General features: G+C 43.5%; 1 protein-coding gene across 4 annotated transcripts in view; it reads left to right on the top strand.

The window, feature by feature from the left end:
- The window catches only part of fndc1 (fibronectin type III domain containing 1), a 39,665-nt gene extending 27,113 nt beyond the window's left edge, over window positions 1-12,552 (top strand). For all 4 annotated transcript variants that reach the window (XM_061811835.1, XM_061811833.1, XM_061811836.1 and 1 more), the window contains 5 exons: window positions 2,932-3,011; window positions 3,226-3,255; window positions 4,242-4,403; window positions 4,576-4,698; window positions 5,854-12,552. In XM_061811835.1, the coding sequence (XP_061667819.1) occupies window positions 2,932-3,011; window positions 3,226-3,255; window positions 4,242-4,403; window positions 4,576-4,698; window positions 5,854-5,969 (511 nt within the window). In that variant the 3' untranslated portion in view covers window positions 5,970-12,552. The remainder of the gene's footprint in view (window positions 1-2,931; window positions 3,012-3,225; window positions 3,256-4,241; window positions 4,404-4,575; window positions 4,699-5,853) is intronic.
- Window positions 12,553-12,958: the final 406 nt, after the last annotated feature.

Genomic DNA, 12,958 nt, shown 5'->3' with positions numbered 1-12,958 from the left:
CAAAAGAGCGAGAGGAAGACCAAAGAAAAGGTGGATGGATGTTCTGAGGGAAGACATTAGGACAGTGGGTGGTAGAGAGGAAGATGCACGAGATGGGCTTAGATGGAAAAAGATGACACGCTGTGGCGACCCCTCACGGGACAAGCTAAAAGGAAAAGAAGAAGACCTTACGTAGCGGATGTGTACTCAGTCTGACGGAATTTACAGATGCTTACCCTTTAAAAGAAAGGGTGTTTTGATATTTTGTATGAAATAAATCCAATAAAAGTAAGCCACTCAGAATGCTGTACTTATGAACCAGTGTTTTTTTTGAAGGTCCATCACTAGAAAGGGGTTGTGCCGACCATGCTGTACATCAGCAGTTCCCATACACACTGTATTTTGCTGACTTTTGGGCTACCCCCCCCCCCCAAAAAAAAAAAGTTCTACAAATAATAACAATAAAACAAAATGGTTTCAGGAGGGCTTTTGCGTTGTGTGTGATCAAGAACCAGACCAAATGGATAAGTTCTTTTTTTTAAGTCAGAGAACATCTTGTCTTGATTGTTTTATTCTTTGCATCTTTACAAGATCTCATGACTTGTGTGCAATGTTATGAAGTTTATCAGCCTCTGGTGCTGGTTCTTGGCTCCCTCTGTGTTTGTTTCTGTTTGTAAAATTGTTCGAACACGAGCCCACCATCACATAACGCGCAAAATATGCTTGTATCTGTTTGTATATTCATATCATGGCACTGATGTGTTTGCCTCTATGATGGGATGGCGTTTTTGGCCAATTGTTACATCAGTGGTGATCCAAGCACACTGAGTCAGATGTTTGGATGATCAGGAAGCTTGTCAATTTTGGGTGAATGGTGGCCTGTGGAGAAACATGTTTTGAATATTCACCACAAACATTCCATCCTCTTGATTAAATCATTTCCACAAGGTGAAAAGACGAGAATCGCATTTTGACTGATGTCATTTTAAAAAATGGTTCTTCTCTAGTCCTCCTCGTGGCAATATTTATATGTAAATAATGCACACAGTCACATACAGAAATTTTCTCCATTGTAACGCCATCAGCTTGATATAGTGGGCCATTGCACATGGACAATAATTGGGTCTCGATAAGCCACGTCTTCTGCAAACTCCATGAAAGTTGGTTGTGTAGTTTATGCACAATTCTGCTAATGGAGAAAATATCAAAACAAAGATAAAAACAAACTTACTTGAGTATTAGTTATTCAGTATACTTGTAATTTTCCACAGGCCAGGTGTCTCATCTACCGTGTGACCTGGCGACACCTGCTGCAGAACGCAAACAACGGCGCTATGTTTCAGTGTCAAGTTTTCCAAGAGTTTATGTCGCTCCTCCCAAGCAACCAGTGTGCATCCAAGCTGGCACAGCCGACTTGGTTACGGTTAATCATCAGACGATTGGTTTGGGACACTTTTGGCATTTCCCGATGTTTGCGGGTCCTTCTAATTCGCCGGAGACAAGCACACACACAGATACACACACATTCAAGTACACGCCATAGTTATGGTGCTGACGTGAACGTTTCCAGGAGGTGTTCTGCTCATTAGATTAAATCACAAGCATCACGTGTCACTGTGGAAAATATGCCAGATAATGACAATACATTTTGTAAAAATTGCCCCCCCCCAAAGAAATTGCAGCAAATTCAATTTGCACGACTGCTTTCGTCTTACTTGTCTTCTACTATTCTAATGTAGATTCTTTATCTAAATCTGATGTATAAAAACATTTGAATTTACAATCATTTAGTATCCGATAAAGTATTCTTTTAACATTATAGTAATTAGCAGATGCTCCTCCCTAAAATTATAGTTGATTTGCTGACAATAGTGACTAAATACTCTACATCACAAGTACTGTAAAATTATACTGTAACGAGAGAACTTTGTTCTAATTGCAACGGATTTAGGACCAAGCCCTGAGGGACACCGGCAGTGAAAGTACCTGAAATTGACATTTTGGTTAAGAAACATTTCCAATCTAAAAGGTTGGAAACCACACATGCAAAATCGAGAATATTTTCTTTCCACTACAGCTTTTCAGTAGCAGCTTTTATATGCCTATTGACATGTGTGTTAAGTGTCTTGACGTGGGGTGTCGCCACATAATTTTTAATCGAACGAGAGGAAACTAAAAGCGATAATATGAGGTTCTTTTTTCCAACAATTTGCGACACGTACTGTGGCTGTGTAATATTTTCTCGTATTTCCTTTGTTTTTATATTCCGCTTCAGATTTCCGTTTTTTTCCACCCGCTTCAATTTGGTTTTTCATGACATCACCGCTCTCCGCATCTGCTTTTCTTTCCTCCGTTTCCCTCCGTGAACTCTCTCACTTTGGTGATACACTGGATATTTCAGTCGCCGTTGTTATGTGCGTCCGGTGATTGGATCCAGGCCTGGTGGCGCGGGCCCTTTTGGCTACAACACTGAAAGGACAGCAAACTTTTCACATGTGACCTTGCTTGAATGGACTCCTGCACAAACACAAACCTTGAGGTTGTGATGCTTCCAATATTAATCACCCAGAGGGAGACTGCGCTAACCACACCTTTTTTTTTCTAAAAGCTTACGTCTTCCAGTGAAGGACTTCTTGTTTTGAGGTCTAGCATCTTTTAGTATGCATCATTTCCATGCATTACATTTTCCACATGCTTGTCTTTTTCGTTCTCATCCACCCTCGCTATCGCCTCGTCGCCACTTGTCCCTTCAGCACATTCCCTTCACCCTCCCTTCAAAGCGACCCAAATATCCACTAGACTTCGGATCCGTACCAATAGGAAACAGAGCTTTAGTCCTGAATCAGGCCGACTGAAGTCATCTGCTAGAGTCATTACCGTTTCCCTCACTTTCGCAGAGCCATAACAGAATGACGCTAAAGCCCTCATGAGTCCCTCTTTGTTTTCTTTCAGGTACTACTTCAAAGTCCAGGCCAAAAATGTATTTGGGCTGGGACCAGTCAGCGACACGCTAACCTATGTCACCGAATCAGGTGGGGCAACGCAGCAGCTACTGCGCAGTGAAAACTGTTTACACATGAAGTAGTCTAACGTTCCCAACCATGAAAATGTCATGATGGGGATATTTATTTTGCCACAAATAAAAATCATCCGTCCTCAAGGAGGTGATCGCAGGCTACCAGATGTGTTTATCTATCAGGTGAACACATTAAACTCAAAGTGTGTCCTCCGTGTTCTTTCTTTCAGATGATCCTCTTCTCATCGAAAGACCGCCTGGTAAGTACTTTGAGTCTTGGTAGAACTGACTTTTCGTAGCCCGCAGATAGTAATGTAGTTCCCTAGGGTTAGGGGTTTGATCTGCGCCTCCACCCTTCCTGTGAGGAGTTTTCATGTTCTCCCCATGCCTCCAGTGGTTTTCTCAAGGCACTCCTGCCTCCTCGCAAGGTCCAAATACATACTTTTTAGTTTAAGTGAAGACTCTAAATTGTGCTTTGGTATGAACGGTTGTTTGTTCATACGCGCGCTGTGATTGGCTGGCAATCAATCCAAGGTGTCCACCATCTCTCAGCCAAAGTACAAGTAGCGCTATTTGAAATAGCATGTGACCAATGACTCAATCCTGTGGGACCCCAGAGTTGAGAAATAGTTACAATCATATTCAATACGTCCTTAGTGTCCACTTTTGCAGACATCGTTGCTTGTCGATTATGTAAATTTCCAGATAAAAGTTTTGACATTATGCCAAATTAGTTCATGTTTCTGCCCAAAATTACAATTGATTGTTGACAGGAGTGACTCAGCAATAAAATGAGATTAAAGGTGTAAGTAGAAGAATAATTAATTATAGTCTAGCCACCAGTGTAGAACTCAGCCCTGAGGGACATCAGCAGTGAAAATTCTTGTACATTACATTAATTTTCTTTATTATTTAATCTGGCGGCACGGTGGATCAGCTGGAAAGCGTTGGCCTCACAGTTCTGAGGTCCCGGGTTCGATCCCAGACCGGCTTGTGTGGAGTTTGCATGTTCTCCCCATGCCTGTCTGGGTTTGGGTTTTCTCCGGTAACTCACGTTTCCTTCCGCATCCCAAAACCATGCAACATTAATTGGACACTCCAAATTGCCCCTAGGTGTGATTGTGAGTGCAGCTGTTTATCTCTACTCCCCGCGACCCTTGTGAGGATAAGCAGCTAAGAAAATGGATGGATGGATGGATATTATTTAATCTCTTCCATCTTCTATTCTTATAAACGTGTGTCTCAGGCGGGGAGCCCATTTGGATCCCCTTCACCTTCCGATACAACTCGGCTCACAGCTCCTGTAAAGGCGGTCAGTATGTCAAGCGCACGTGGTACAGGAAGTTCGTGGGCGTGGTTTTGTGCAACTCTCTGCGGTACAAGATCTTCATGGGAGACGGCCTTCGAGGTGAGTCTGATCCCACATACAGGTCTGCACTGAAAAGTCAAATTCTGCACTGTACTCTGTAACAGTATGCGGTCCTTGAAATCAACTCATGAAGAAGAGTGAGAAAATAACCTGTGGCTACACTACGAATAAATACTATTAACCTGACCGCCATGCCGTTGATCTCCTGCAGAGCCCTTCTACAGTATAGGAGACACCGTGGGACAAGGAGAGGATCATTGTCAGTTTGTGGACTCCCACAGGGACGGCAGGACTGGCCCCTCGTATCTCTCAATTACTCTACCTTCAGCTCAAGGTAAATATGAGGTCATAGTCGGAACACCTTTGGACTATTTTTCAATGGGGTTCCATCACTCGCAGTCTTTGCGTACATCCTGGTTTCACTCGTTGCAAGTATTTATCCACCCTTTTTACTGAACGATGTTTAATGTCTGAATGAGGAAGGATATCAGCAGGAAAAGACCAATAGACATTGTTACGTGACATTTGATTCCATCTGCATTGGGTGAAGAATGATTTTGGACATTCGGATTGAAACACTGCATTGGATTCAATGTGACCTGACGGGAATATACAGTACACGTACACATTTTAATATGAAACATAATGCTTCTATTTTTGAGTAGTTCTCTTATGACTGCAAATTTTTCAATAACTGGCACTTTATTGAAGTTTCCTGAAGAAAAGGATTTCTTATGAAAGGTTCTCTGGAAATATTGTACTGCAACTGTAAATATCGTATATATGGTTTACAGAAGTGTACCCAATATGTACAGCTCCTTTACAATCCCATTGAACATTGCGGTGATTTTTCTATAGAATTTCTACAGAACAATATAATTTCGAGAGAAATTCTATAGGGTTTGATTCCTAAAGTTCTATAGTTCTTTAGAAATTCTTTAGAAATGTTCTATAGAAAATTTTTAGCAGGGTGTGAAAAAACCGCAAGTGCACACATTGAAACATGAGATATTTACAAAGAAAGACAGTACACAGAAAGAGTTTAATGCTAACGCTATTGCTAATCATAGCACCGCGCTAAAGCTAGTGCTAACGCTAGCCCCGCACTAGTGCTAACCCTAACAGGGCTGGTTAAAATAAAACTTACCAGTAAATATTACTGAGACACGCCAGTAACACAGCAGCAACACGTTAGCACAGTGCTAACGCTAGCGCAGCGCTCACAGGGCCGGTAAAAGTCACTTCCTTGGTACATACATTCCACCGGTCTCACTCTTACCTTTTTCGCTCGAGTGCTCCCTTGGGGCTATTAGAAAAAAATGCACACATTAGCCGCATCACCGCATAAACCGCAGGGTTGAAAGCGTGTGAAAAAAGTTGCGGCTTGGAGCCTGGAAATTACAATAATGTCACAAAAAATTCTTGATTCAGAAGATGTTACCCGGTTGAGATTATGTCACCATTTCCACTTTTCTTTTTTTCCCCCCAGGATATTATCGTGCCTACCGACAGGAACCCGTCACGTTTGGCGTGATTGGCAGAAGAACGTCCCATCCCTTTGTGGGCTGGTATGAATGTGGGGTCCCCATCCCTGGCAAATGGTAACACATGGGAGAGAAAGGGGAGGGGGGCAGCGGCACTGTTACCGAGGGCAACCAAGCGGTTGGCCCGCCAACTGAAAAACAAAAGACTTTTGCTTGCTGCGACTAAAAGACACCACTTTCATCACGTGAAGTGAACATAATGCTTCTATGCAAGCCAGTGTATCAATGCCGTGTACTTTTTTTTTTTTTTTTAATTTTCAAAACATAAAGCAGTCTGTATATGAGGGAAGAAAAAGCACGTGTGTTCTTGCTTTGTAAAATTCTTGTCAGCCTTGCCCCCAACTAACAGGTCCTTATGCATTGTTATTTATCTCAAAACTCACATTCATAATAATAGGCAGCGAGCTTGTGTATAAGTGTTGGTTTTCCGTCCCAAAATCAACAGCTACGTTTATTTTCCGTCCCACCAGAATTGAAAGGTTACAGTGTATGTTTTTTTTAAATGTATTCAGATGAAGAATAAAGAGTGCGTATTTGCCGAGGAGACGAAATAAAAGGTTCTTGGAAGCCACGTCGATGAAAAGAGCAGGAATCGTCTCAGCGTGCATCGACACATTTTATTACTCAATCAGCGCTTGATCAAGGTTTTCATAGTTGATCAATCCAATGGGAGAGTTGAGTCATAACACAGTCTTCGGCCAACATGAGCAGTTAAAACCCGACTGAAAATCCAAAACAACATATTGAGCACAGATGCAGGTGAGCGGTCGCAGTTTCATTGGTGAGGAATAAAAAAATACCGAAACATTAACACGGAAAATCCGATGGAAAGTCAATTTTTTTAAATCAAACTCATACGACTTGTGCGACGCACTATTTGGGGAATTTGGGAATTGTACCAGAATCAGGAACTTCAAGAATGAAAAGAGTTGTTGCATTAAAAAATGATATTTTCGATTCAATGTAGCGTTGCCGATTTGTCTTGTATATGGATTTCAAATTTGGGATACCTTGGAAAATTACTAGAACCCTTCCAATATGGGATTTTTGGGCCTGTTACCAATATTCGGGGCCACAAGAAAAAAACAAAGCTGATATCCGCTACATCCGATATATCGTCTGTCATATGAAAAAAGACCATTGACATGCAGAGGCTAAATTCTATACAACATAACATCCAGCCACTTATCCTCACAAGGGTCGCAGGGAGTGCTGGAGCCTATCCCAGTTGTCAACGGGCAGGAGGCGGGGTACATCCTGAACTGGTCGCCAGCTAATCGCAGGGCACATAGAGACAGACAACCGTCACAATCACACCTAGGGGCATTTTAGAGTGTCCAATTAATGCATGTTTTGGGGATGTGGGAGGAAAACCGGAGTGCCTGGCGCAAACCCAAACAGGCACAGAGAGAACATGTAGCCGAGGAGTAGAATGGGGTCCGGTTTGATGCCCTCAACATCGCATCTCTGCTGTTTCCAGATAATGCGATTCTGTTGGCCTCATCAAGCCGTGATCCCCAACACTCACTGGAGCGGTTTGTAGCCGAGTGTGAAGCGGCTGGGATAAGAATCAGCACCTCCAAATCTGAGGGTGAGGGTGGCGTGCCCTCTCTGGGTCAGGGATGAGATCCTGCCCCAAGTAGAGATGTTCAAGTATCTTGGGGTCTTGTTTTCGAGTGAGGGAAGAATGGAGCGAGAGATCGACAGACAGATTGGCGCAGCGTCTCCAGTGATGCGGACTTTGTATCGGTCCGTTGTGGTAAAGAGAGAGCTAAGTCGAAAGGTCTCTCGATTTACCAGTCGATCTATGTTCCTACCCTCACCTATGGGCACGAGCTGCAGGTCGTGACGGAAAGAACAAGATCCCGGACACAAATGGTCGAATTGAGCAGGGTGTCCGGGCTCTCCCTTAGTGATAGGGAGAGAAGCTCGGTCATCCGGGAGGGGCTCAGTGCCGAGCCGCTGCATCTCCGCATTGAGAGGAGCCAAATGAAGTGGCTGGGGCATCTGATTCGGATGCCTCCCGGACCCTTCCTGGTGAGGTGTTCCAGGCACGTCCCACCGGAAAGAGTCCCCGGGGATGACCCAGGACACGCTGGAGAGATTACATCTCTTGGCTTGCCTTGGAACACCTCCGGATCCTCCTGGAAGAGCTGGATGAAGTGGCTGGGGGAAGGGAAGTCTGGGCATCTCTGCTAAAGCTCCTGCCCTACTCGACCTGACCCAGAAAAGTGGTCGAAGATGGATTGATGGATAATTAGAAACACTGCACAAGGACTGTAAAATAAATACTTTGAACCAATATGGCAGAATTCCCTTTCGGGCTTTGCTCCTCAAAAATGTTTTATTGTGGTTTTACTAATGATACACATGTTACTAAATTTCACATAGCTACGAGTAACTGGATTCGGGGGCCAAATGATAGAAAATACCAAAACGGCCCTGAACATGTTGATTGATTTACGCAGAGTGAAATAATGATGAAGAAGTTAAGCAATAGAGGCCAAATAAAACCACAAGTATTAAACAATATCCTTGAAGTTGAACCACAATCATTAGTTGTAAATTTTGTGTGGCCCTCTGAGGGTTCCCCATCCCTGTTTTAAATGAAAAACTGAATCTGTTATCATGGATTATTTAAGCGCCATTGTCTCGCCGGACAAACTTTTCTTGTTACATTTATGATCAAATCTTTGATAATAGGTTTTCACAGCAAACCATAAATGTGCTGCTCGCACTGTCGAAATAACAAATTAACGGAAATACTCGAATGGTGATGCGTGTCGTAAGCGGCTGCGGCAAAGCAGGTGGAAAATGAGTGGAAAAGCCTGCTATGGCTTCGTGGCCAATTTAATCATAACGTCATGAGATTAATGTGTCGCTCGCGGGGCCCGTCACTCATATTTCAGCTGTTCGTTTCGGCGAAGCGGCGGTAGCAAGCGGGCACGTCCGTCGGCAACAATCGGTTGACTTATTTTTACACCGCCGTGCTCGATACTTATGCTAAATGGTCACTTTTAAACATCCGAAGCGGTCGCCGTTTATAACGGTGGGAGTTCCAATTTCAGTTATTTCCTCAGGGGAAACCGATTTAACAGCAACACAATCATCAGATTTGTTCAAGCTGTCATTTGAGTCACTTTGACTTCATCTTGACGATCTCGCCAAAAAAGTTCATTTGCTCCGCTGATGTCCAATCAAAATGATTTTTTTCTCTCTCTCTCTCTCGCTTTTCATCTCAACACGGTGGTCTTCGTCCCTGCGGAATAAACGCGGCCGATGACAAGGAATTTGGCCCCGCGAGAATCACGGACGCTGCCGAGCGCATTAGCGGCTCTGATTAGCTCCGGCGCCGCCAAAAACCCGACGTTGTTATTGCGCCGGCAGAGGCGCAAAACGCAGCGCATCACCTCCGAAGACGCCGCCAAACTGATGCTCATTTGCGCCGGCGCGTCAGCTGTCAGCCATTTTTCCAGAACCCGTCGGAGCGTGTGTAATAGTTTTCATGCGGCGCGGTGAGGAGTCGAGGTCTTTTACATCAGAAAGGCCAAAAGGCCACGCGGGCTTGATTAAATCCAGGCCCCAAGCTGACTTTCCACACGTGGCACGTACATTAGCAATTTAACGATATCATTTTTTTTTTTTTTAAAGCTTCTTTTTGGCATCATCGTGGCCGTTTAAGAGCACCTTTCCACTCTGCCGTTTTTTTTTTTTTTTATTTTATTCCTGATGATTAAAGAATGTGTGCTTGTGAACAGACATTACATTTTTCTTTTTTTATATGTATAACTGGGTCACTGTTTGGCCTGGAAAAAGTTAAGAACTCATTGAAGAAAGCTTAAAGCATCGCAGTGGAGGTTTTGATCAAGAGAGAGAGAGAAAAAGAGACGGGAAATGTATCTTAACCCTCCGCTTTGACGACAGATGTTTTGCTTATAGATTTTGTCCCTCACGACAAGAATGTTGCCTGTAGAACGTTACAGTTTATTTGTATTTTCCTTTTCTTACAAATCGAAAACATTTATGACATATGTGACTCATAGGAAGAACGTTTTTATTGCACCGGACCGTCTGGAGAAAAGGCACACAGGCGGGGCCGGGATTCAAACCCCAGACCTTAGAACTGTGAGGCTAACGCTCTAACCAGTTAACCCACTGTGCCTGTATATGTATATATAAATGTGATTTTTTTTTGTTTTGCTTAAATCAAAAGCCCGTTTTAGTTTTCTATGTCACATTTTAACATATTTATTAACATATTTTTTAATCATCTTATCCGCTTATCCTCACAAGGGTCACGGGGAGTCACAGCTGCACTCACAATCACACCTAGGGGTGTTTTTTAATCATGTGAAATTTAATTCTCGATGTATGAAAGTTTATTTTAAAAAGTTGCATTGTTAAAAAAAAAAAAAAGCACGTTGGATCAGCTGGAAAGCATCGGCCCCACAATTCTGAAGTCCCTGGTTCGATCCTGGACCCACCTGTGTGTAGTTTGGATGTTCTTCCCCGTCCCTGCGTGGGTTTTCACTCCTGTTTCCTCCCCACATCCCAAAAATGTGCAACATTAATTGGACACTCTAAATTGCCCCGGCGGCACGGTGGGTCAGCTGGTAAAGCGTTGGCCTCACAGTTCTGAGGACCTGCGTTCAATCCCAGCCCCGCCTGTGTGGAGTTTGCATGTTCTCCCCGTGCCTGCGTGGGTTTTCACTCCGGTTTCCTCCCCACATCCCCAAAACATGCAACATTAATTGGACACTAAATTGCCCCTAGGTGTGATTGTGAGTGCGGCTGTTTGTCTCAATGTCATGTCATTATCCAAGCTGCTTATCCTCACAAGGGTTGCGGGAAAGCTGGAGCCTATCCCAGCTAGCTTCGGACGAAAGGTGGACTACACCCTGAACTGGTCGCCAGTCAGTCGCAGGGCAGACGTGTGTACCACCACACCATCACCCTGTTTGTCTCGATAGACTCCAGCACTCCTTGCGACCCTCGTTAGGGTAAGCGACCAAGTGGGGAAAATGGATGGATTTAAAAAAAAAAAAAAAAAATTTATTGAAATGTTTGTGTCATCCAAAATACTTTAAAAGATTCATCCAACAGGGATCCTGTAGACCACACGCGTGAACTTTAAAAGTTGAGGTTCATTCGTCATTAACGTTTGACAGCAGGGCGCATTTTGACAAAGTCACATTACACCGCAGCTGCCACAGGAGCTGGGAGGATAAATTACGACTAAAAACAGCTTTTATGACATTTTTATGATTTTTTTTTTTTTTTTTTTCATGCCCCTGAACTAGTCCTTTGTTGTAAGAAGTGCAAGAGTAGGAAAAAAGCATCTGGACACTCATAACATGGAGATTCCTACAAAACTAGCACAGTTCATCGGTTGGTCGGTCGGTTCGCAGCATTGTTGTATCACGTAAATATCCATCCGTCCATTTTCTTTGCCGCTTATCCACACGAGGGTCACAGGGAATGCTGGAGCCTATCCCAGCTGTCAACGGGCAGGAGGCGGGGTACACCCTGAACTGGTCGCCAGCCAATCGCAGGGCACACGGAGACAGACAACAGCCACAATCACGATCACCCCTCGGGGCAATTTAGAGTGTCCAATTAATGTTGTATGTTTTTGGGATGTGGGAGGAAACTGGAGTGAAAACCCACGCAGGCACCGGGAGAACATGCAAATTCCACACAGGCAGGTCCGGGATCGAACCCAGGACCTCAGAACTGTGATCCACCTGTGTGGAGTTTGCATGTTCTCCCCGTGCCTGCGTGGGTTTCCTCCCGGCACTCCGATTTCCTCCCACATCCCAAAAACATGCGACATTTCTAAATTGCCCATAGGTGTGATTATGAGTGCGGCTGTTGTCTGTTTCCATGTGCCCAGCGATTGGCTGGCAACCAATTCAGGGTGTAACCCGCCTCCTGCCTGTTGACAGCTGGGATAGGCTCCATGACTCCCCGTGACCCTTGTGAGGATAAGTGGCTAAGAAAATGGATGGATGGGTATATTTTCCAAGCTAAAGACAGGCCTAGCAAATGGCTTGTACCAAAAATAAAAAAATAAAAAACCCATTCACCATTAATAATCCACTACTGTGGTTGTGTGCCAACCTTCCTAAAACATGCCAGTACTTCATCGTCATCAGGTCCATCGCCGGAAAAGTCCACGGAACCGGGAAGCGGCTTTATCGGCTCAATCAAACAAAAACTTGGCAAAGCGAGTCAGCCTTTCTCAATTATTGCTTTTTTAAAAAAGTGCTGACCTTCCTAAATGTGATTTTTAGAATTGTCACCTCAATAAATCATCACAAATAAATCCATTTTGGCAACGTGTTCTCTCTAGAATCGCACAAAAAAATAAATAAGTTAACGCAGCAGTAGTGTCTCAAAATATGTATCGTGCTCAAAATACTCCACAGTCATGTTGACACATGCAATACTTACACCATATTTGACTTAACATGAAATATTAAGTCAAAAATCCTGCTAATGTCATTCGAGATCGTTCCGCAATACAAATCAGAAGTGAATGTTTGTATGATTGGTCATTTTTACTTTATTATGCATTACAGGGGCAGGTGACATCATGAAAGTGTATTTTACAGCAAAACATAAAAATAATATTAAAAGATGAATGCACAGCTGTATAAAGCATGATTTTTTTTCAATTTTTTTTGTACTTGACTCATTTGTCAGGAATAAACGTGCTGGAATTTCGGTTCATATGTCGAAGTAATTAATAGTGGGGGACACTCATACTGGGCCTCGGAAAATGAACGGAAAAAACTTATAGCGCGTTCCGCACGATTTAAGACGAAAATGGAAAATAAGCCGTAGTTGAAAATGATCATTTGTCCTCTTTAAAGGCTTCAGCGGTGAAATTTGTTTTAAATAAAGAGGCTTTCTGGATTTCCAGGGGAGTGACTTTGGGGCAAAAGACGGTAATCAGCCTTTGCGCTTCTGGTCGCCGATGGCAATTTTCAGAGTTTAAAAAGTGCTGGAAAGTGAGATTTATTTACACGCGGCAACATGGTGACAGAT

The sequence above is a fragment of the Syngnathoides biaculeatus genome, chromosome 23 (genome assembly GCF_019802595.1).
Source record: "Syngnathoides biaculeatus isolate LvHL_M chromosome 23, ASM1980259v1, whole genome shotgun sequence".
Classification (NCBI taxonomy): Eukaryota; Metazoa; Chordata; class Actinopteri; order Syngnathiformes; family Syngnathidae; genus Syngnathoides; species Syngnathoides biaculeatus.
Note: the sequence above shows the minus strand (reverse complement) of the source record. Positions and strands in the feature narration are given on the sequence as shown.